This window comes from Anguilla rostrata, chromosome 16, assembly GCF_018555375.3.
Source record: "Anguilla rostrata isolate EN2019 chromosome 16, ASM1855537v3, whole genome shotgun sequence".
Lineage (NCBI taxonomy): Eukaryota > Metazoa > Chordata > Actinopteri > Anguilliformes > Anguillidae > Anguilla > Anguilla rostrata.
In genome coordinates, this window is record NC_057948.1 from 32,410,050 (window position 1) to 32,434,588 (window position 24,539).

Sequence of the window (24,539 nt, forward strand, 5' to 3'; positions counted from 1 at the left end):
TCAGGGGTCAGAGGGCGTACCTGGATCTTGCCCAGCTCCCCCGTGCTCTCCATCCTGCTGGCCACGTTGACGGTGTTGCCCCAGATGTCATACTGGGGCTTTCTGGCTCCTATCACCCCAGCAATCACAGGCCCGTGGTTAATACCTTGCAACACAACAACACCGTGTCAAACAGGAAGCACTCAACACCGACCATTTACACTCCTCTCACAGCTGGAGTTACTGCAGCTCAACAACACCAGTCATGCGCAGTCAGGACGTTTGGACACCCCACCTTCCCCCCCCCCCACCTTTGACTCCCAAACACCGTTAGTCTGTCCATTAAAGACCCACTGCCATTTCCAGTGAGTGGATTCCTGCTGAACACCCGAGCAGAAACCCCAGCCATTATTTTCAGCTATGAGCGTTCTGCTTCGCAAATAAAACTGGGCAGGAGGATTGCGAAGGATTCCGTTGTCTCCGCAATAATATGCAATATTTCTCGAGAAAATAACAGTTTGTGTAACCTTCTTTTCATCTGTCATTTAGTCAGCTTTCTAAAATCTCACAAGCTTGTCATTAAATTCATCGGTTTTCTCATTTCTATTTTTTAATTTTCTAATATGGTATAAGGCTAATAAGGTAGATTGTTTACCAGACAGCTTCTGACATTAATGTAAAGGGAACCTTCAGATTATTCAAAAAACTAAACCTCTACAGTGAAAGGAACTGAAGAAATTCACTTAGATATCAATAAATGTGCCTTATTTAACAATAAACTGCATGATATCCTGTACCATCCTATAAGCTTGAGTATGTGTGTAAATAAGCGAGGATTCTATGTTTAAAAATGTAAAGACAGACGCGTGAAACAGATGAAACTGTTAAAGCGCGGCTGCAGGGAGTGGGTGGCTTGGCGGTGCTGGCTTGGCGGTGTTGGCTTGGCGGTGTTGGCTTGGCGGTGTTGGCTTGGCGGTGTTGGCTTGCCAGTGTTGGCTTGCCAGTGTTGGCTTGGCGGTGTTGGCTAGGCGGGTTGGCATAGGCGGTCACCACGCAGCGGAGTGTTGGCTTGTGCGTGTTCACTGAGCGGTGGCGACTCTGTTCGACGGTGCTCCCTCGCGGTCCTGGGCTGGGCAAGTGTTGGCTTGGCGGTGTTGGCTGGCTTGGCGGTGTTGGCTTGGCGGTGTTGGCTGGCTTGGCGGTGTTGGCTTGGCGGTGTTGGCTTGGCGGTGTTGGCTTGGCGGTGTTGGCTAGGCGGTGTTGGCTTGGTGGTGTTGGCTAGGCGGTGTTGGCTTGGTGGTGTTGGCTAGGCGGTGTTGGCTAGGCGGTGTTGGCTAGGCGGTGTTGGCTTGGTGGTGTTGGCTTGGCGGTGTTGGCTAGGCGGTGTTGGCTAGGCGGTGTTGGCTTGGCGGCGCAGAGCACAGGCACGCTCACCCACGCGCAGCCGGAAGCTGTTGAAGGAGTGCCTGTTGATGCCGTCCAGCTTGCCGACGAGCGCGATGGCGAACTCCACCATGTTCCCGATCTGCAGCTGCTGCCTCTCGCGGTCCTGGGCCGGGCAAACACACACACGGATCCGGATCAGAGATGCACTAGCGTGCGAGCGTCGCTAGCATGCGAGCACCATTCGCTATCATCACGCTTCTCTCTGCTCAGCACCTAAGGACTGACTCTCTGTGTGAGTGAGAGTGTGTGTGTGTGTGTCAGTGCTTACGTATGTGTGTGTGCATGTGCGCGTATGTACGTGCGCGTGTGTGTGTGTGCATGTGTGTATGTATGCGTGTGTGTGTGCGAGTGTGTATGCATGTATGTATGTGCGTGTGTGTGAGTGAGTGAGTGTGTGTATGTGCGTGTCTCTATGTATGCATGTATGAGTGTGTGTGAGGTTTCCCACAGCCTCTCCCTCTCTCTCCCTCCCCCCAGCCACCCCCCCCAGCACGCTGCACCTGGTTGTTCTCCTGTCCTGGGGAGCCGCTCAGCCCGGCTGCCGCCATGTACGTGCTGCCGATGGTTTTGATCTTCTCCACCCCGCTGAACTTGGGCTTGGACAGCAGCTGTGGGCACAGTCAGGCACAGTCAGGCACAGTTACGCTCGGCCTGACCTGGGGGACGGGCCGTCGCTAGGATACGGTCTCCGTTCTGTACAGTAAAGCGCATCTGACCTCATCAAAGTCGGCGATGATCTCATTGAGCAGCCTCAGGCACTCCAGGCCCTCCTTGTTGATGTCACACTCTGTGTAGAACTCTTTGAAGTCCGGGACGGAGGCGAACATCACGCACACGCAGTCGTATGACTTGTAGTAAAGGTCCTGAGAACGAGGGCGAGACAAAAAAAGAGAACGTACACCAGGGGTCAGGATCAGGAACCGCAGAAATGCCAGCAGCACAAGCCGCCGGCGAGCAAACAGTCCAGCACATCTGACACCGAGGCAAGGTCTGATGGGAATGATTCGCCAATGGGAAAATGTACCCTAACCGCCATAACGAACCCCCCCCCGCCCCTCCCCTGCCCATGCAGCTGGCACAGATAGAGACAGGAGGATCAGCCAAACTGCCGCACAACGGCCCATTGTGTGCAGCGCGCTCACAGAAGCACCACTACGGGGGGGGAACGGCGTTTTGATCCGCCGCCATTAATCTCCCCGCCCCGCCATCGCCCCAGATAGTTCGCTGCTACCCCCCCCCCCTCCCTCCTCTTCACCAGCTGTCGGCTGAGGTCAGAGTGCACGGCACGTCATCGCCAACGACTCCTTCAGCCCTGGCTTTACCGCCAGGCCACGCTATTGGTCGCTTGGCGCCAGCTTGTTTGTGGATGTGGGGTTTTTTTTTTTTTTTTTTTTAAGACGTTTGTAATTGCACCACAGGGATTAATGATGTGATGAAGAGTAGTGATCACGTTATGGGGATAATCTGAAGAGCAGTCCTTTTTCATAAATCCAGCACGGCTGCTATTTCTGCCTGCCACAGGCTTTTTAGCAGTCAGAAAAAGTGTTAAGCACAAATTGTGTTTCAGAAAATAAAACTAAACCTGTGTACAGTAAAAAAAAAAACTAAACAAACAGATACATACTGAGCTTGACATCATCAGCAAAGAGACCTAATCCTCATACGTAAGCATTTATTTCTTGTTTTAAATTTTCAGTATCACAGCAAAAACAGATTATAAAGGGATAACAGGTTCCTCAGTAGGGAACAGACTGAAGACTCTGGTCTCTGCTGACCCCAGGAAATTGTCCTGCAGATTTAAAGTTGTAAAAGTTGTGCAAGTCGTTCTGGATAAGAGCGTCTGCTAAATGCCTGTAATGTAATGTGATGTAATTATACCAGTGATGGACACAACGCTCCTGTTCCACAGCCAGTTAACACACTTAAACCTGAAAAGCCTGAACAGCACTTGTACTTTTCCTCTGGTCAGTGGGGTCCACTGCAGGTCCTGGAGATGCAGAGACCTGTGAGCTCTGGAGCGGCTGTTGAACTAGCAGGTAAATGACACCAGCAATAACACGCAATTCCAGTTGACATTCGATCAGTGGCCCTGATTAAGAAATGACAGACTCAACCCGTGGGCCATCAGTGGACACAGGCTTGCTTGGCCACATTCGCGTGTGCTTGCCAGCATGAGTACGTTCAGCTCAGCGGCTCTAAGGGGAAGATGAGTGGGGGTCTCACTGAGCATGTGCAGAGTGACCCGGCATTCTCAGGACTATGATGTCACAAATGAAGGTTCCGATGAAAGAGCGGGCTTGCTGGGATGATGAGTCCCTTCACCACTGACCACGGTCTCCACCAATCAGATCTCTGGCTCAGGTCAGTGGGGAGGGGGCCCACAGCGCGTGTGTGGCTTGGAGGTGGGGCGTGGGGGGGGAAGGAGGGGGGGTGGATCTTAATTTTTTGGACGCCTCTCACGCTGGAGCCCTACCTTGTACTTCTCAGTAAGTAAAGTGTTTTTGAGGAGTCCCACCTCGTTCTTTTTATTCTCCCCAACAAACAGCGTGGCCACGTGAGCGGGCAGAACGTTCTCCAGCAGGAGCCGGTTCAGGTTCTCCCGCGTCTCGATCTCGTCCTGCTCCGTCCGGTTCTTGTTCTTCAGCAGGAAGTCCTGGCGGCAGCAGTACTCGTTCTGCGATGGGCAGGAGGGGGTAGGTGAGGAGGTGAGGAGGTGACACGAGAGGAGCAGCTAGCACACATTCTAAGGCAGTGGGGTGTCCAGTCTTATCTGAAAAAAAGGCTGATTTTGGTTCAGATTTAGTCCAGCCCTAAGACACCTGATTCCACCAACAGTATCAAGGCCTTGATTGAAGACCATGATAAGTGAATTACTTGAATAAGGTGTCGTAGCATGGGAGATAAAACAAAAATCTGCACCCACACCAACCCCATACAAGATAGGACACTGTTGTTCTACGGGGTTAGTTGTATGCTATATTTTAGCTACATGTTCTGAAAAGCACTAAATAAATAAAGTTATTATTATTATTATTATTATTATTATAGGGCTCCTACCTGTCGTATGATGATGAGCATTGTGACCAGGAACAGAGTGATGTACATGCAGCTCATTCCCTGTGGGTGCTTCATCAGTCCAGAGTACGGCAGGATGTCCTGCACTTCCACACTGAAAGAAGCACAGACACACACGGCTGGGGTCAGGCTCCGCCCCCTCACCCCGTCCCTCATCCGCCCCTCGCGCTCTGATTGGCCGGACCCATTCCAGACCAGCCGCAGCGGCTGCCCTACCTGCTGTTGTTGTACAGGTGGCGTCCGTAGCGCTGGAAGAGCTCCTCCTTGGAGCTCAGGATGATGCTGTAGTAGGCCATGGACCCCAGGACGAGGAAGGCCACTTTCAGCTCGAAGCTGAGCCTCAGGAACACCCCACAGGCAATCAGGGCCAATATACAGCAGTAAACCGAGTACTGGGGGGGAGGGGGTGGGGGGGGGGGGGGCAGACAGAGAGCGAGAGAGAGAGGGAGGGGGCGGGAGGAGAGAGAGAGAGGGGAGAGAGAAAGAGAAAGTGAGAGTGAGAGAGAGAAAGAGAAAGGAAGGGTAGCACGTGAGGTGCACAAAAAGATAAAGCAAGTTGAGAGAACTGGTTTGCCGAGGCCTTTCCTCTGATGGAGTACTACAGCATGGCACCAACAGGCCTCAGAACAGAAATTATTCTCCTGTTAATTTGGGAGAGATTTTTTTTTTTTTTTTTTTTTTTTTTGAATTACGACTTTTTAAGAATAATTATTTATCCAGTAAGCTGGCAGACGCGCAAAATGAAAGGCCTCTCTGGTTAGAATCTATTTTGCCATCTTGGCAGATGGTACAGAAAAAAAAGAACACACCGAACTGAGGAGGAATTTTTACTATTCCTCCAGGAATTCATAGAAGAAACACTGCAGGTGACAAATGTTCTCTACAACTCAACAGCTCTATCTCTGAGTCTCAGTTAACTGCGCATGATGTGCTGTGGTTTATCATAATGTCAACGTTCATTAGCTCCACAATAATTTCATTTGTACCTGGCACATCTTCAGGAAAAAAGAATCAGTGGGCTAAGCAGAGGTGCAAAGTCCAAGTGTCAGAAAGTCAAAGTCCTGCCACAGTGTTTTTTCCACCCATGAACTAAGCCAGTTGATTTGGCTAATTAGTTTTACCTCCTGACTGGAACAAAATACAGGGGAGGACTTTTACTTTCTGAACCTGGATTTTCTAAAGAATCTACGGCAGGGGTGCACAACAAGTACCGATCCACTTCAGGAGTCTGTGCCAACTTCTGCTTAGTTATTTAATTCGCTCAATCATGTCTTGATCTGACATTTGTACGTACCAGCTACAGCCACAAACTGCAATGTGTATCCTAAGGATTTTACTGTGCTCAAGAACAGGAGCTAAACCAGCCTATAGTTAATAGAGCTGTCTCGAAAACTAAGGTTATTGGTTGGAGCAAAAACCAGGACAAAGACCCGCCCTCCAGGACCGGAGTTGTCTAAGGAGTGGATCATGAAGAGCAGATCCCTGGCCGGTACTCACAGGCAGGTAAAAGAGACCGTTGTTTATTTCCTGCTGCTGCTCGACACTGAGGGTGTGGTTGTGCTCCAGGGAGTGAACGCAACACTGCAAGAGACAAGAACTGAACATCAGAAGCTGAGAGAAACCAACATGGCGCCATGCCGTAGAGCGGTGGTAACCAGACCCGGGTCCAATACGTATCTGTTTTGGATTCAAATGCTTTTCTGCGCTCTATTGATCTTGCCTGGTCTAACTGAGCCTGCCAAATAATGACCAGAAGGTGGGGTTTGCACTTTTTGAGAGTATTTCATTGGTTCCAATACATCAGACAAGATCAGTAAAGCATAGAGAAGTATTTGAATCCAAAACAAATACGCGGTGGTAACCAACCCTGTTCCTGGAGACCCACCGTCCTGTAGGTTTTCACTCCAACCCTAACAAAGCACACATCACTCAATGGCTAGAGATCTCGTTAAGCTGCTAATTAGTAGAGTCAGGTGTACCAAATTAGGACTGAAATGGAAACCTATGGTTTGGCAGATCTCCAGGAACAGGGTTGGTTACCACTGCAGTAGACAGTTCAAGCACACAGTGGAGTGGGAGGGGCATGACTGTCGTTGCCATGGTGGCCACACGTATAGGGCCTGGCTGGAGCGTGTGTCCACCTGGGCTCTCGACCTGAATTTCGGTAATTATCTTCCAGGTGTCTCTGTAGTCACTCACAACTCAGCAATCGCCTGACCATCGGCCCAGCCACATAAGTAATTATACAATCAGGGACTAATTATGAGCTGCTTGTCAGTGAAAAACAATGAAGCGATACTGCTATGGGTACGTGTGGTAGAAGTGGAACATCAGTACATGTTCTACTGTGGTGGTACATTATAGCATGGGTAAAGTACACGTTCATTGCATAAATTACATTTATTTTGCACACCGTGCGAATGATAATTAGACTACACAACAGATTACAGCAGACCTGGGGGGATGGGAGTACCACAAAGCTAAATTAAGCTTTAACCTTGGGTTTTCCATACCATAAAGCCGTCTTACTTTCAATCTGGGGTATATCACCACGGTAACTTATGCTGCGCGGCTAACCGGGTCCAGGGCAGGTTATGTTCAGGCTAACGGACTGAAACGTATAGAAACACCGTCCTTTGGCCAATCAGCTCCTCGGATAAAGGCGTCTCCATTCCAGGAGGATCCCGTAGAGCCAAGGGGTCTCTCTGCAGTGCAGAGATTATTTAGAGACCGAATTAATCCGCTGGCTTCCTCCAAGGATACACCATGAGAAAGATCAAGATTCTCAACGGGTGGAACACAAGCCTCTTGAACCCATTCTACTTTTCTTTAATTGGTCCCACAATTCTTGGGTTTGTGAATAAACTTTGGTGAAACTGCTTCAGGCACTATTTAAAATATCTTTATCGGGTTTAGGAGCTGTAGAATGTGCAATTGTCACATTATAAATAAACTATAGGACAATCAGGGAGAGCGTATATTTTTTTTGTTATGAGTGGTAAGGTAAATAAGGTATTAACCAACAAGCATACACTATTAGCAATTCTTCGCTTGTCCCTGGCTTCGTTGGCAGCAACGGTGTTGCCTTTTGGCATTACAATTGTTTTACGTTCGTTATATCAGTCTGTTTTTTCCCCGAGGGTGAGAAATGCGCTGCTCGGGTACGGTCCTCGGAGCTCTGCTATTGGCTCGTTAGCGCAGACACCAGCCCTGTTATGGGCACGCTGCACGCACAAGGCTTTATTAACAAAGCCTGTGTTTGCTTAGCGAGTGGATGACCGCGTACGTGATACCGGGTTAAGCCCCGATTGTCGGTCGTTTTGGTTTTGTGAAGCCGGCTAATGCAAAAATAAAATCCTGGGTATGTTAAGCTTCCTTTGTAGTACAACCCCTCTGCTGTAGCCTCAGCTATATATTCAGGAGAGCACAAAGAAGCATGCGCCGTGCAGTGGTGTTCTAGAACACTGACTTAGAACTTTGAAAAAACATTCCAAAAAATAAAAATAAAAAATTTCAACACGCAAATATCCATGTTCTTGGTGGACATTTACATTTTTGGGCAGCATCTGATAAACATCAACGGACTTGAACACTGCGCTCTCATTCTTCTCCTGCCTGATTATGCGGCAGCTGAATGTTTCATTGACATGAGGTTACTGCAGTTAATTGAATGATCGTTTGACCTGTGGCTTCAAATTGAGAGGCTCTATCGCCCCCTTGGTGTTGGAAGACCAAAATACATAGAGGTTAAAAATCCAAGATGCTCTGCAGGCCTTACACACGAGCGACGTGCGGAGCGGCTTACCAGGTTGAAGATGGCGAAGACGAGGATGATGGCGGTGCAGACGATGGCCATGGGGAGGCGCACACACGGCTTCCTCCCCACCGCCTCGGACATGGCCGCCAGCCACTGGCACGACGCCAGCTTCTCCGGGAACCAGCGCTGAGACGGGGGGGCGAACCAACGGAGAAACGGCAGGGAAACAGGGGGGGGGGGACACAGGGGAGACACGGGGGAGAAACCGGGGAGAGAGACAGGGGAGTGACAGGGGAGAAGATAGTGATATTGAGAAAAAAGATGAAAGGAGAAGGAGAGAGGAGGGAGGGTGAGGCAGAGAGAGATGGTGAGATAGAGAAAAAATAAGAGAGGAGAAGGAGTGAGGGAAGGTGAAAAAGTGCATTTTTATGTTTCATGGACAAATGTGAAATGCCTGCACTATAAGAGTCAAATTAAAAGATCCCGAGCAACAGGAAGTACGTCCTTCTGACAGCAGTGATACCTCTGAACATCTCAGCGCTGTTTTCCCATCAATTCCCGACCTTTCAGTTACCCAGAGTCACCCACCCCCAGGGTGGAATGGGGTCAGGGCAAAAGCATGACGGGGCATGTGGGGAGTGACCTACTGTAGGCCTGTCCATTTTAGCCCGCTACGCAAACGTGACACGCCACTGCGTTCAGATTCCTTTTTAGCACAAAGCGGACCTTTCACTGGGACCACTCTTGACCCGGACTGAATAAGGGAGGCACACACTGATCATGCAGTAGGGGCATATCCGCAGGACCCCCGGGGGGGGGGGGGGGGGGGGGGTCACTGCACGTAGGACGTCTTTCAGCGCCTCAGCGTGGGACACTCACCTGCAGGTGACCCGTGAAACACACGCCCAGGGTCAACAGGAGGACACAGGCCAGCACCCCAAAGGACACGCCTAGCTTCTCGGGCCTATTGGAAGAGCACAAACATAAAGCACATTCGCGTCTTAGTCCCAGGCATATTTAAAAACACTGAGGTCAGGACTATTTAAGTGCTCATGCAGATTTCTTTAAAAACTAATTGACCATCAAGAAATTAGACTGTTTGATGGTCCATTTATTTTTAACAAAAAATCTCCACGAGCAATTAAATTTTCCTGCTCTTGGTATTTTCAATAGTGAAATCCATTTATGCATAAATATTTGCTGAAAGATATTACTTCGTTATTATTATTATTACTATTATTACTGTCGTTAAGAACCCCAGATTTTGGATGGGAGAGGGAAAACGGACACTCACTCTTTTGTCACAAACCTCTGGACCACGAAGATGCAGAAGAAGATGAAGGTGGCACAGGCGATGTAGTACTTGAAGCTGGGCAGGTCAATGGCTCGGTACTGCAAGGGGGGAACAACAAAACAGCACAGCAGGGCTCTGAAAAAGCAGTGTTCTCAGGGCTTCAGCTGTCTGTGCTTGGAGATAGCCACATACAACATTCCCTTATTATGTTATAATACACACAACATTCGCCAGTATTATAACATTTTAAATGCGGCTGGGATTTTTTTTCCCTTTAAGAACGTGTCCTGTCACGTGACCTGACGCATCACTGACAGTGACGTGTAAACAATGTTAGCGGGTTGGCGGCGACGGCGGTGATGCTCTCCCGATGACCTCCGTTCGGTTCCCGCGGCGGCGAGGCCCTCACCTGCTTCTCCAGCTCCTTCTTGGTGAACCACAGCGTGAGGCTGCTGATCTCCTCGGACCTCCACAGCCTGAGGGACAGAGCGACACCGAAGCTGAGCGTCACGCGTGGCCACGGGACCAGGACCCCTGTCACCGCTCACCAAGGTAAGCGCCCTCAGCCCTCGCCAGTAGAGCAGTTTTAAACAGAGCTCTCACTCAATCCGACCGGGGTTCGCATTACAAACACTTCAGCTTATCTGACCTCTGAAAGTTAAAAAGAAACGCAGCTTAAATAGGCTAAACAATTCGGAACTCAGAAATCAGGGCTTTGGATATTAAATGCTAAACAGCTTCCAAATGAGAGAATAATTTCACAGGAGATTAGGATTGATCTAAGCTAAGATAAGCAGCTGCAGTGCCTCCTAGTGGCCGGTCTCGCTGTTGAGCGAGAGAGAGGGGGAAAGGTACACACTTGGCGGAGCTCAGCTCGATCGTGGTGGTCATCTCGTTGTGAAGCTCTTCGTCGAATTTGCTCTTCTGCGATTTGTTTCTGCTGAGAGAGGAATGGGACAGCGTGTGAGGGAACAGACAGACAGGCGGACAGACAGACACACAGACTGAGGCCGCCCACCCAGCCACACGCAGATTATTCCCTTCCCAGCATTCCTTGTTTGCTGTGCAGGAAGGCAGTTGGGCGGTGGCTCGGAACATTAGTGGGCGGCACGAAGAAGACTGTACGTGTTTGTGCGCACGTGATGGTGCATGCACTCTGTGCATGTGTCTGTGTGCGAGTGAGTGTCTGCTGTGTGTGTGTGTGTTTGTCTGTGTGTGTCTGTTGTATTCATGAGTGTGCGCGCGTGTGTCTGTTGTGTGCATGTGCGCTTGTGTGTGTCTGCTGTGTGTGCATGTGTGTGTGTGCATGTGCGCTTGTGTGTGTGTGGTTGTCTGCTGTGTGCATGTGTGCGCTGTGTGTGCGTCTGCTGTGTGCGTGTGTGTGCATGTGCTGTGGGCATGTGTGTGTGTGCGTGCATGTCTGCTTTGTGCATGTGTGTGTGTGTGTGTGTGTGTGTGTGTGTGCGCGTGTCTGCTTTGTGCATGTGTGCATGTGTGTGTGTGTGTGTGTGTGTGTGTGTGTGCTCAGAACTCTCTGGGAGACTGGAAGGCAGACCAGACGTCCTGCTGATCGGTGCGTTCTGCTCGGGGTAAAGCAGGTCTGCAGCTACAGGAAGGAAGTTGCCCAGTTTCATCATGCACTGCAGCTCTGCCTGCGTTCACCGTGAAGGGGAACTCCTCGGGGGGGCGGGACTACTCTGTACTCTTAGTAGGAGTGGTTAGTGGCCATGCTTGCTGTGGACCCCTACGACGCCTCGCCCCGGTCTGACAGACATGTGATGGCGGGGGGAGAGGCGGAGATTAGACGGTTAGTGGTGAATGAAAGACCAGGCGTCTCTCCCTGGCGACAGGAGCTGGGGGGGGGTGGTATGGGGGGGGGTCCAGCACAGCACCACTCACTTATATTTGGTGAACGAAGGGGTGGGCAAGGAGAAGGGCTCCTCAAGGGACTCATCAAAGCTGTCAGAGACCAACGGGTGAGAGAGGCACGTTCAACGTCACGTGGAAATCCCGAAAAAAGGCAGTCCAGTCACAATCACACAGGCGGCAACAGGGTGCGTGTCTCCACCATGCGTCCTCCAGCACAGCCCTGAGCTGTGAAAAGCTATCCCACAATCCAGCATGGCCTCTGCCACCCTCCACCATCCTTAGAATCACACACACGCACGCAGGCACACACACACAAACACACACACACAGACACACACACAATCAGAAAAACACACTCAGACACACACGCATGCAGACACAAACACACAGACACAGACACACACACACACACACACAAAGACACACACACACACAAAGACACACACAATCAGAAACACACACAGACACACACACGCATGCAGACACAAACACACAGACACAGACACAGACACACAAACAGACACGCACACACACACACACATACATACTGAGAAAAAGGAACCTGCTTTGCACACTGTTGGCAAGTTAACAATCTATAGCTATGGCCCCGACATCAAGGATCTCGCAGGACTTGGAGCTTTTTTTTTTTTTTTGCATTTCTTGTTTCGTTTTTTGTATTTTAGAGGCCGTTTCCTCTCACATTAAACCGTTATTACATCAGGTAATTATTGCATCAGACAAACTGAAATAATAAGGAAATTAATACAGAGAATAGACTTGGGACAACAGAAAAGCCCCTACTTTGACATTTAATAGTGGTGCAAGAGGAATATTCTCTGGAGAGCCCCCTGGCTCAGCCCCCTGATGGCTGACGCACATCCTTCTAATTTTCCTGCAATCAGTTCGTCCCCCGCAGGTAAACAGCACCTTAACATGGCTGGTTAGGCAAACATCAGACATTGTCCGCACTCAAGAGAAATGAACACTCGCTCACCTTTCAGTTATCTTCGAACAGGGGACAGATCGCAGAGGTATATCCTGAAAAGATAAAAACCCATTCATGAAGCAGCCACATTCTTTTCTCATCACACTAGATTAATGAATTAACGAAGTACCTGTTCAACAGTACTGGAAGTCCTTGATATAACAGGAAGTCCTTCATATCAGCTCTGTGACATCACTCAGCAAAATAAAAGCCCAAAATGGCTTAGTTGAGCCAAACTTTTAATTTGCTGTTGCCCCTCACTGCGTATACAAGACAAGTTTCCAGCACTGTAAAGTGTTCTAAGAACTCTTTTAAGCACGTGACACGCCCCACTCGCGGTCACAGACCCAGTTTACCTCCGCGTACCCATAATTCCCCAGCTCTCTCTCCGCTCACCTTGCCGCGGGACGTCCCGTTGACCTCGGCGCCGTAGCCCTCGCGGCTCTGCAGGTGGGCGAAGGGCTTGACGGCGCCCCAGGACTCCAGGTAGCGGGTCATGCGCACCGACGCCCGCATCTTCAGCCCGTCGTTCACCCGCGGCTTGGGCGCGGTGCGGCTGGTCAGCGCCTGGGCTTTGGACTGCGGGGGAAAGGGCGGGGTCAGGCGCAGCACAGGAAAGGGCGGGGTCAGGCGCAGCACAGGAAAGGGCGGGGTCAGGCGCAGCACAGGAAAGGGCGGGGTCAGGAGCGCGCACACACAGGAAAGGGCGGGGTCAGGTGCAGCACAGGAAAGGGCGGGGTCAGGCGCGCGTGCGCACAGGAAAGGGCGGGGTCATGTGCACGTGCGCACAGGAAAGGGCGGGGTCAGGCGCAGGTGCACACAGGAAAGGGAGGGGTCAGGCACACACACGCACAGGAAAGGGCGGGGTCAGGCGCACACACGCACAGGAAAGGGCGGAGTCACGCGTGTGCGCGCATACTTCCTGTCCGATCGGACAGGGACGAGCCTGCGTGCGGGACTCACCCGCGGGTCTATAACCAGGTATGTCTGGACGTTCTGCTCCTTCAGGTAGGGGTCCCGCAGGTGTCCGTTCCCCTCCTCCACCTCGTACGCCTTGTTCAGGTGTTTGAGCGTGGCCTCCGTGATGTGCACTCGCCTGAACACGAGAACAGAATGGCACTGAACGCCATGGAGGGCCTCCAACTGCAGACTCACCCTGCTGCTGTACTACAGTCTGACTGCTGGCATGCCATAGAGAATAAATCAGAATTTACGCATGGACAGGCAGTAGGGACATACCCTACATGTGTGAAAATACACACCATGTGATTTACTACCATTACAAGATACCTCAGATGCACTGTCATTTCATTTAAAATCTGGCTCCATTACTCACCCTGGTAAACCCCCTGACTCCATGTGATTGGCCAAGGTCACATCATGTGACCACACGTCAAACTGCCACTTGCGGAGGCCGATCACCCCACACAGGACGTTGCCGGAATGCACGCCCACCCTCATGTTGATGTCCACACCTGTGGCCTCCCGCACCTGTCTGATTTAATATATTTTTTTGGGGGTGGGGCGAGGGGAGGGGAGGGGAGGGGGTCACGGGTACAGTGATGAGAGAAAATGATTAGACTTAACGGCTATTTCACGTAACGTGACCGTCACACACAATCACACTCCCTCGGATTTGCTTGGCTTTGTACGTGACCTTTCTCCTGCATGCTGGCAGGGGATCACAGAGACCGATGTCAGCTGATACAGCGCACCAGTGTCCGTGTCTGTCAACACCTCCCCCCCCCCCCCCCCCCCCCACCCCACAAAAACAACCGGGGTCCAATCAAACGAGCCCCCTGAGCAATGATAACGCTCTGGCCCAATCAAACGAGCCCCTGGCCACTGACACGGTCCTCTCCTTTCATCTCCACGCCGTCCCTTAATCATTCCAGCGTCAGGGCTAGTGCCCGTGCACCGGTCCTAACAAGAGCTGCACGCCACGGTGGAGAGGACACACTCACACCACCACCCTCGGTCCCATTAGCTGCGAGAGGCAGGGACTGCGCTCGTGGACGCGAGCGTCGATGCTCTGTGAGGAGAGCCAGCTCAAGTGAAAAGCTTTGTGTCGGGCGTGCGGCGCTGAAAGGTCAGAGCTGGATTAAGCATTCCTATGGCCTTATTGACCAGTAATACCTTTCTGCGCACCGCTGGCTTTGAAAGACCGCAGGCGACGATACGAGACGACGCACACGGGTCCAGAGTAATCGTGCCGGTTAAACCCGACGGCTGAACCAGCCTTAAAGGCCCGTGTGCGCTCCGTCCTGTTAAGGACGTTAATCTCATCACCTGCTGACCCTGCCACTTCACACATGCTAGACATAACTCAGATGGATGTACTGACCTTCAGCGGACCATACGAACAGATGTACAGCAACCCACAACAAGACAAGAGGACTATGTATGTTGTTTAATAATTGCAATCATTGTAATTATTAAATGACAGTTAACCATTATTTATTCACTGGAAAAATATCATGGTGGGTAGTCATTTTATGACACATGGAAATCAGTGAAACTGATAATGTCTTATAAAATGGGCACAAAAAATGTGTCACATAAAGCTAGTACATACTGCATTATCCAGCAGACTGGGTGTTATACTTTATTTTATTTTCTACCTATTTTTTTAACTTTTTTACTACATTATATTCACTGCTATAGGACACAGAGTAGGAAACTTCATTTTCTTCATGAAGTTTGTTTTCCCCTCCCTCCCTCCAACCCCCAAACACACACCCCCCCCCCCCCAACACCCCAACCCCCCCATGCTCACTTGATGGCCTCACACATGTCCAGCCCCATCTTCACGCAGTTCTTGGCGTGTTTGGGCAAAGAGACGGGCAGTCCAGACACACAGTAGTAACAGTCTCCCAAAATCTTTATTCTCATGCATTCGTTCTCCTGGGAGCAAAAAAGAAAGAAAGACAAAGCAGCGCAATCACTTGCATTTAATTACCATTAACGATGACTGAGATGCCTGCTCTCGTATTCACAGTGAATCTTTCTGCTTAATGAGGACATCTCTATTTGTTAGTTAACAGCGAGGCTAATTATTTCAGCAAACTGTCTTAGCATGACCACACACATACAAGTAGATCTTTTCAGTTTTCAGAGGAAAAACTGTAGCGCACAAAAGTGGAGTCCTGCACAAGGCCTCACTTGGAAACAAATTTATTTAAATGTATTTAATTTTCACCTTCATCAGGTATATGTAATATAGTTTATATGCAGTTATATTTATATTTTGTATATTTTATTGTACACTCATATTTGCAGTTTTTCCTCTTCTGACGCACCTGCCGCAGTAGGTGTACAGAAGCCTTCTTTTTTATTTTTAGTACGTTCTCAGAGAAGACCACGACAGGTAATCCACGACTCACCTTTGCGATCTGATCAAATTTCCCGAAGAGCTCGTTGAGCATGATGACCAGCTCTTTGGGCGAGCAGTCGCTGGCCAGGCGCGTGAAGCCGACGATGTCCGCGTACAGGATGCTGCAACGGAGAGGGGGCGGAGTCGTCAGAGCGGACAAATCCCCCATTACGCTCAAAAACACACATCCACGCGCTGAAAGGGAACGGTCCACTGTACTGCACATACAATACGCCAGGCGCACGCATTGGCCAGCTGTCACACAGACATTCAATCTGCCCGGGGCAGGCGCAGGCCCCCGGCGAAAATAAGGCAGGTCGGTTATCTCGTCAGAAAGGAGTCGTTGCACTTTCATACAGAGACAGAGAAGCACACGGTAAAACCCTGGGAAAAACTGGCCCTGAAATAAAGATATTTTAATCTTTTAATGCCTCATTTTTTTCGTTTTCTCGTTTCTTTCCGCCCCCCCCAGAGGTGGGACACAGAGCTTGGGGGCTTCAACCGGCGAAAACAGCCCCCCGTGGGAACGCACAACTCCCCCCCCCAATCATCGCTGTCCTCAGAGCACCTGACTCCAGCACAGCTAGCCACACACAGAGTGGATTATAGGGGGCTGACCGGTGATCAGGAGTTACTGGCCCGGCGGCCAAGTTCTCTCTCTCATTACGCTAACAGGCCTTTCGGGGAAGAACAAAGACGAGGAGGAGGGCGGCCTATCATCGCTCGTAATTAGCGACGGTCAGGTATTTCGCCAACAGAAGAGGGGGGGGCGAGGGGGGAAGAGAGGGGAAGGGAACACGGGAACACGGGATAATTACCCAGCCCGTCAAAGCGGGACCCGCCATGACCCGCGAACACAAGAGCGCTTTCACCACGTCTCCAAACGAACGCGGCACCGGCGCGGCGGAGCTGGCGGCAAGGCCCTGGCACAGCGAGCGAGAAAAAAGGGCCCAAAGCCGGACGACAGAAAAGATGATATCTCATCGCTCTCTCTCTGTCGCCGTTCATCCACTGTGCAAATATCAGCAGGCAGATGGCTGTGGTCCAATTACAGTTTAAGAGCACGCAACGCTGCTAAGAAAATGAGTGAAACATTAAACCGACCGCACTGGCGCACGTATCGGGTACTGATATGAGTTTAACTAAAGGATGGAGTAAACCTGGAATATGGCATGCTAATCCTAACGACCACTGGAGAAAAAGCCCCCAGTAAATCCCCACACGAATCTGACTTTATTGTCATGGTCAATGCTCAGCTACCAGTAATAAAGATAACTCCCAATGTATACCTTTCCTACTGGTGGCAAACAGTTAATATTGGGCCTGCAAACCCATCAGTTCAGAGGTCACTGCAACATGCAGCCAACATCTGTCAGAACTCTTAAAAGGATAGACTTCGACAACAGAACAGATTTTTCAATTAGACGTGTTTGCACTGCTGAAAACTTCAGTCGCCTTTTCCAATTTAAACACAGATGGCCTCGTATATGTCTATATGTTTTGGTTTAAAAGTGCATTTTCAGGGTGCAAGGTTCTGTAAAATTAATATTGCCGAAAAACAGAATAACCATGAGAACTACATAATTAAATACAATCATGACAATTGTAAACATGGGAGAATAGTGTACTCCCTTCGGGCAAAATATTAATTTAAAGACATTCCAAACAGAATCTATTCTAAATAAAACTGACCAATGGACAATACTCTGACTCACCAGTGAAACCTCCCCAGAGAATTCTTAAAATTTTAACAAAAGACCCTGGGAAATGAAGAAGAGAGGAGTGTGTCATGCTGTGCTGTGCTGTGCTGTGTCCTGTCGTGCTGTGCCGTGCTGTGTCGTGCTGTGCTGCGCTGTGCTGTGTCGTGCTGTGCTGTGTCGTGTCGTGCTGTGCTGTGTCGTGCTGTGTCGTGCTGTGCTGTGCTGTGTCGTGCCGTGCCGTGTCGTGCTGTGCTGCGCTGTGCTGTGCCGTACCGCGCTGTGCTGTGCTGTCGTGCTGTGCTGCGCTGTGCAGTGCAGCGTCGTGCTGTGCTGTGCTGTGCTGTGTCGTGCTGTGCTGCGCTGTGCTGTGTCGTGCTGTGCTGTGTCGTGTCGTGCTGTGTCGTGCTGTGCTGTGCTGTGTCGTGCCGTGCCGTGTCGTGCTGTGCTGCGCTGCGCTGTGCTGTGCAGTGTCGTGCTGCGCTGTGCTGTGTCGTGCTGTGCTGTGCTGTGCTGGGAGGCTCATCTACCTGACGTTCTCGTGCCTCTTCACATACAGACTGTGGAAGTTGTTGTCTTTGACCAGGCGCTGCCGCTCCTCCTTGTCCTTGCAGTCCTGCAGCCGCTCCATGATGGCCAGCTTCATCTTCATGGAGATGTAGACCGGGAGCACGGACTGCAGCAGGTTCTCCTGTACGGACGGACACACAGAAACGCAGGCCCACGGGCCCACATCGAGGAAATGCAATGTAAAAACGCAATGTAAAAAGTTGCGTAAGTCACTCCGGATAAGAAGGTCTGCTAAATGCCTGTAATGTAATGAGGACACAGTGACACACTGCCCATATCTATCTATCACACTGCGCCTCTAAACGCAATGTCCAGTCTGAATGAAGAAACGCCACAAAAGCCCAGCCCAATCAGCTCAGGCCTCAATACCGGCACTAACTAGGCCCTATTACGAACTGAAAAGATGTTGTGTGAACCTGTCGTGATGAAACGTTAACATGGATACAGTACGCATGGAGACAGTCACCATGCACAGGAACTCTCTCAGACTTTAGGAAAAGATTAGAAAGCCCAGTGAGATCCTTCAATTTCACTTTTCTGGCGTTCTAATGAAAAGCCAGCCACCGAAGCCGGTCTTGGCCGAGCGCCACACTTCTGCCCCCACGCCACAGAGTGCGTCTCCATCTCAATCGCCATCTCCTGGTTTTAGATTACACAGCGCTGCCTCCCTGAACTGCGAAGCATGACGAGTCATTCAGCAGGAAGTAGTTTCAGTGCGCTCGCGCTGTAATGGATATCCTGGGAGGGGAAGAGAGCGGTACTTCTCTCCCCCTCCCAGTGCGCACTCAATGGTCAGAGATCGTTGCAGGCCATGTGTCTGGGGTTCGCTAAAGGGGGCATTTGTTCGAATCCTCCTTTAAAATGCACTGCACCATGAATTCTGACCGAGAGCGAGAACGGCCTGCAGGCTATAACATAGCAACACATGTGCTCACACGTATGCTGACAGCATCTGAATAGCCATTTTGTGCAAAACCACGATCACTGAGGCTAACATGAGGCTAATATGAAAGCACAGCAGACCGCAGATATTCTAATTCTGAGCAGCGACGCTCAGACATAATCTACATACATTTAAATCCATTAAAATGCCAAGAGACTAAGAAGAACACTGTCCTTTAGTTTCACATCAATGTCTACGCCTTAAAATACAAGTATCTGGCAGGTGAAATAGAAAATTATGAGGATTTTTGCTACCATCCAGAGATTTAAAAAAAGAAAGGTTATGAGGACATTTGTAGCTGCACACTAATTGGGCAAATGAGCTTCAGATTCTCAACACTTGTCTTTATTTGGCTTGGCAGCGTTTAGCACGGTCCAATAGCCTCGCGCTGGCTCAACACGAAACAGTCTGCAGGACTCAGGGTTTAGCCACACTTCCTCAACATCGGGTTTGGAGTCAGGCCAAATTACATAGGACGGAGTGTAGCACAGTGGGTAAGGAACTGGGCTTGTAACCGAAAGGTTGCAGGTTCGATTCCTGGGTAGGACACTACTTGAGCAAGGTACTTAACCGAAATTGCTTCAGTATATATATATATATATATATATATATATATATATATATATATATATATATATATACACACACAATGTAAAATGCTATGTAAAAGTTGTGTAAGTCGCTCTGGATAAGAGCGTCTGCTAAATGCCTGTAATGTAAAATAATACATATTTCAATAGCAGAAAACCTCAAATTAATGCAACTGTAAGACTCCAAAAAAATTGGTGGAAAAGGGTTTGAGGCAAAAACAGGTAATAATAATAATGAACAGCCATATGAACGTGTGTTTTTTATTCTGCTGAAGGAGAGTCAGTTCACACCCCGAAGGTGCATGCCCAAAGTCCCTCAGAGGGGCAGTCCTTCTGACCATTTATATCAGGCATGTCATATCTCTCATGTTTACTTAAACGTATTAGCAAATCATCACCTGCTATGCTGCAGTCTGCTTCAGTGATAATCAACCCTGTTACTGGAGATCTAACCTTCTAACCTTCTGTCAGTTTTAATTTCAACCCTAATTTGGTAAACCAGACTCTACTAATTAGCAGCTCAACAAGATCTCTAACTGTTGAATGTGCGGGAAAAAAAGGTGAAAGGTGTGCTTTGTTAGAGTCGGAATGAGGTATCTATGGCCTGTGTATTACTGTGCTGTCAAATTTATATTTCTAGTTAAAGGTTAAATCTCAACAAAGACGAAGCTCATCCGATGTATCTTTTTTTGCAGGACCAGAAATCGACTGTCATTATCACTTTTTCTATTCTTTATTTTTCCCAAGAACATTCACATCACCACAGCATCACAGCCTGCCAAAATCCGATGACACAGCACAGCATGTAGGCTCTCCAAAGAATCAGTGAATCAGATCCGTTTAATCAATCCGCTGTCAACAAGGCTGTTGCTATGGAAGCGACGCATCCAGGTGGCATTTGTGCTGAAGCGATTGGCTCCTGACATTCTAAACTCTGACGGAAAGCGAGGTGCACAGGGAGGCAGCTGGGGGTTAGCGCAGGCTAGGCAGCCAGGGCACAGGGAGGCAGCTGGGGGTTTAGCTGGGGGGTGCAGCACAGGCTAGGCAGCCAGGGCACAGGGAGGCAGCTGGGGGTTAGCGCAGGCTAGGCAGCCAGGGCACAGGGAGGCAGCTGGGGTTTAGCGCAGGTAGCAGCCAGGCGCAGCAGGCACAGGGAGGTTAGCTGGGGAGTGCAGCACGGGCTAGGCAGCCGGGGCACAGGGAGGCAGTGGGGGGGTTTATTGCAGGCTAGGCAGCCGGGGCACAGGGAGGCAGTGGGGGAGTTTAGTGCAGGCTAGGCAGCCGGGGCACAGGGAGGCAGTGGGGGAGTTTAGTGCAGGCTAGGCAGCCGGGGCACAGGGAGGCAGCTGGGGGTTTAGCTGGGGGGGTGCAGCACAGGCTAGGCAGCCAGGGCACAGGGAGGCAGCTGGGGGTTTAGCTGGGGGGTGCAGCGCAGGCTAGGCAGCCGGGGCACAGGGAGGCAGTGGGGGAGTTTAGTGCAGGCTAGGCAGCCGGGGTGAGTGGCGTGTCTGACCTGCTGTCTCTTCTCGATCTCCAGGTTCATGCGGATGGTCAGGCAGCTCAGCATGTCCTGGAAGGTCTGGCGGAGCGCCCGCTCCATCAGCACCTTGTGGAAGGCCCCCACCACGCTGCCACACAGGAACACCACCGCGTTGGACAGCAGCTGCAGAGGAGCACAGGTCACACGCGCACACACATACGCACACACAGACACACAAATACACACACACACATACGAACACGCACACACACACACGCACAGATACACACACACACAGGCACACACAGACACACACACACACACAAATACACACACACACACGAACGCACAGATACACACACATGAATTGCACGCATGCACGTACGCACGCACACACATGCACATACGTGCGCACGTACACGCATATATACACACAAACACAAGTACAAATGCACATTAAAGCTTTAACAGTTATTATGTTCTATAGCAACTATAAGAACTGAGGACACCATACTCTTATTACGTTATAACAATTAAAATATAAAAATATTTAAAATAATATGCATCAATATTAATTACTTAGGCAAAAAAAATGAAGTATTCGAAGGATAAATGTGCAAATAATAACTGGTCAATGTGATTATAAGCTGATGTGGCTATACGCACACAACGTCATGTGACGGGTAAGCAGAGGATAAGGTACCTGATTGGCCAGAGATGGAACGGGGAGGATGTGGGCAGGGCTGAAAACAGTGAGGCGCAAGGTGAGGACGACGATGTGGGCCAGGGAGGAGACGACGCTGAGGAGCACGGCGTAGCGCAGCTGGAAGGGCAGCATGGTGTACACGGTGAAGATGATGAAGAGGAAGAACGGCACCTGTGGCGGGGGAAGGGGGGGGGAGGAGAAAAGATGAACAGCGTTATTCTTCAGCGTATGGTCCCTGCACTAAAGCGGACTGGCCAGCCCACAGCCCTCCCCTCCCCCCCCCTGTGTTCGCCTGTGCTTATGAGCGGAGAGCTCGGCTGCAGCCGGCCCCTGCGCCAGCCCGGTGGGAGCCCCCGCGCTTCCTCCCCAGGGCAACGCGTTATTGAGTCAGGCTCCGGGACCCGAACGACACAGAGTTTAATTAGCCGCTCCTGCTATCAGGCCAGGAGTCTGGAGCCCTTACCATACCCCCCCCAGTCCCCACAGCCCCCTTCCCACCCCCTAGTCCCCACAGCCCCCTTCCCACCCCCCAGTCCCACAGCCCCTTCCCACCACCACAGTCCACCACAGCCCCCTTCCCACCACCCAGTCCCCACAGCCCCCCTTCCCACCCACCACCAGTCCCCACAGCCCCCCTTCCCACCCCACCAGTCCCCACAGCACCCCCCCAGTCCCCACAGCACACCTCCCAGTCCCCACACCCCCCTTCCCACCCCCTAGTCCCCACAGCCCCCCTCCCCACCCCCCTAGTCCCACAGCCACCCCCCCCCCTTCCCGCCTGCAGCCTCAGCTGGGGGGTTCTCTCTGACATTCTGACATTTCCCCGTCCAACCCGGGAGTGTAAATATCCTCCTGGCTCTGCAGCAGGTCTCTGTTACAGGAGCCACTTCCCAGCCAATAGGCCTGGAGGTGAATGAGCGATGAACAGACATACACTGCAAGGCCAAAAGTGTGTGGACACCTGACATCCAACATCTCATCCAAAATCATGGGCATTGATATGGAGTCGGTCCACCCTTTGCTGCTACGTATAACAACCTACACTTCTATGGGAAGGCTTTCTACTAGATGTTGGAGCATTGCTGCAGGGATGTGCGTCCTCTCCGCCAGAAGAGCATTATTGAGGTCGACTGGGCGATTAGGCCTGGCTCGCAGTTGGCTTTCCAAATGATCCCAAAGGTGCTGGATGGGGTTGAGGTCGGGGCTCAGTCAAGTTCTTCCACACCGTTCTCGACAAAACCGTTTCTATATGGCCCTTGCTGTGTGCCCGGGGGCATTGTCATGCTGAAACAGGAAAGGGCCTTCCCTGAACTGTTGGGCAGAATCGTCTAAAATGTGACTAAGTTGAAACTAAGGGGCCTAGCCCAAACCATGAAAAACAGCCCCAGACCAAGGGGTGTCCAGATACTATACATACAACATATCTGCACAAATCACAAACTTCAAAGCTGGCGTCTGAACCAATGGCATGCTGAAGCCCCTTCCAGAACAAACGTGTCAAACAAAGCATTGACATTTTCACACCACAGTCATTTTTCATTACAGTAAAGAAACAATGAAAAAAAAAAATTTCAAGAACAATTTCACACCCAAACACAGAGTAGAAGATAAATGTTGTGCAATTGCTGAATTCATGGAATTCCTGAGAAGCCACTTGCACAATGGCTGTATTTATACAGGCGGTTCTTCAGACACAGTACAGAAAACGAGAATTTTTGGAGAGTAAGAAGAGGGGGAGGGAAGAGAGAAGGAAGCACATCCCGCGTAAAGCAATGGTGGGGGGGGGGGAGAAGAGGTGGAGGGCGATGGGACAGAAGATGGATGGAAAGAGCAGAAGGTAAGAGAGCGTGTGTGATCAGCTGGAGGAAGCAGACTGAGGGGTGGAGGGGTGTGGTCCCGGGGGAAAGGTGAAAGAGTGCGGGGGGGGGAGCCGTACCTGGTCCCAGGGCTGGATGACCGTCCCGCAGAAGATGAAGGTGAAGCCCATGGCGATGAGCGTGGCCCACACCACCACGCCCAGCAGCAGCATCCAGCGCTGGAAGAGCCACTCGGTGCAGACCAGCACGAACACGGCCAGGAAGACCAGCAGCCCGCAGCTCACCACCCCCACGAAGGCGCTGTGCCGCTCCGCGCTCTGCGGGGGGGGGGGGACAGACGCTCAGAGCCAGGGGGCAGAGCCGGAACCACCGGCAGGCTCACTGCACTCGCCACGCCGAGACCGGACTGAAGACACGCAATCAGGCACACCCGCACACACACACGCACACCCGCACATGCAATCAGCCAGACACGCACACCCGCACACACACAGCCGCACATGCTCACATAGACCTGACCACTCACAAGCAGCTGCACAGACGGCACGCTCGCCACACCGACACCGGCCCAAAAGATACCAAATACACGCAATCAGCCAGACACGCACGGCCACACACACACACACACACAGCTGGACACGCACAGCCGCACACACACACACACAGCCAGACACACACAGCCACACACACACACACACACACACAGCTGGACACGCACAGCCGCACACACACACACACAGCCAGACACGCACGGCCACACCCACACACACACAGCTGGACACGCACACCCGCAACACACAGCTGGACACGCACAGCCCACACACACACAGCTGGACACGCACAGCCACACACGCACAGTCGCACACGCTCACAAAGACCTGACCACTCACGAGCAGCCGATCACTGAACACGACAAACAAAACGCAGTACGAACAAAGAAAACACACAGTGTCATGAA

The 24,539-nt window shown here is 51.0% G+C and overlaps 1 protein-coding gene across 4 annotated transcripts in view; it reads right to left on the bottom strand.

Moving 5' to 3' along the window:
* The window catches only part of adcy7 (adenylate cyclase 7), a 30,400-nt gene that overhangs the window by 1,916 nt on the left and 3,945 nt on the right, over window positions 1–24,539 (bottom strand). The window contains exons 2-25 of one of the 4 annotated variants that reach the window (XM_064313369.1): window positions 23,701–23,898; window positions 21,762–21,935; window positions 21,092–21,241; window positions 18,006–18,166; window positions 15,789–15,900; window positions 15,182–15,309; window positions 13,742–13,900; window positions 13,369–13,501; window positions 12,802–12,984; window positions 12,415–12,458; window positions 11,451–11,510; window positions 10,411–10,488; window positions 9,961–10,027; window positions 9,552–9,649; window positions 9,137–9,221; window positions 8,306–8,443; window positions 5,998–6,081; window positions 4,717–4,892; window positions 4,483–4,594; window positions 3,941–4,099; window positions 2,142–2,288; window positions 1,926–2,033; window positions 1,414–1,528; window positions 21–145 (exon numbers count right to left, since the gene is read on the bottom strand). In XM_064313369.1, coding sequence (XP_064169439.1) covers window positions 21–145; window positions 1,414–1,528; window positions 1,926–2,033; window positions 2,142–2,288; window positions 3,941–4,099; window positions 4,483–4,594; window positions 4,717–4,892; window positions 5,998–6,081; window positions 8,306–8,443; window positions 9,137–9,221; window positions 9,552–9,649; window positions 9,961–10,027; window positions 10,411–10,488; window positions 11,451–11,510; window positions 12,415–12,458; window positions 12,802–12,984; window positions 13,369–13,501; window positions 13,742–13,900; window positions 15,182–15,309; window positions 15,789–15,900; window positions 18,006–18,166; window positions 21,092–21,241; window positions 21,762–21,935; window positions 23,701–23,898 — 2,994 coding nt within the window. Of the gene's footprint in view, window positions 1–20; window positions 146–1,413; window positions 1,529–1,925; window positions 2,034–2,141; window positions 2,289–3,940; window positions 4,100–4,482; window positions 4,595–4,716; window positions 4,893–5,997; window positions 6,082–8,305; window positions 8,444–9,136; window positions 9,222–9,551; window positions 9,650–9,960; window positions 10,028–10,410; window positions 10,492–11,450; window positions 11,511–12,414; window positions 12,459–12,801; window positions 12,985–13,368; window positions 13,502–13,741; window positions 13,901–15,181; window positions 15,310–15,788; window positions 15,901–18,005; window positions 18,167–21,091; window positions 21,242–21,761; window positions 21,936–23,700; window positions 23,899–24,539 lie in introns of all 4 variants that reach the window. The other 3 variants (XM_064313368.1, XM_064313371.1, XM_064313370.1) reach the window with 3 other exon arrangements.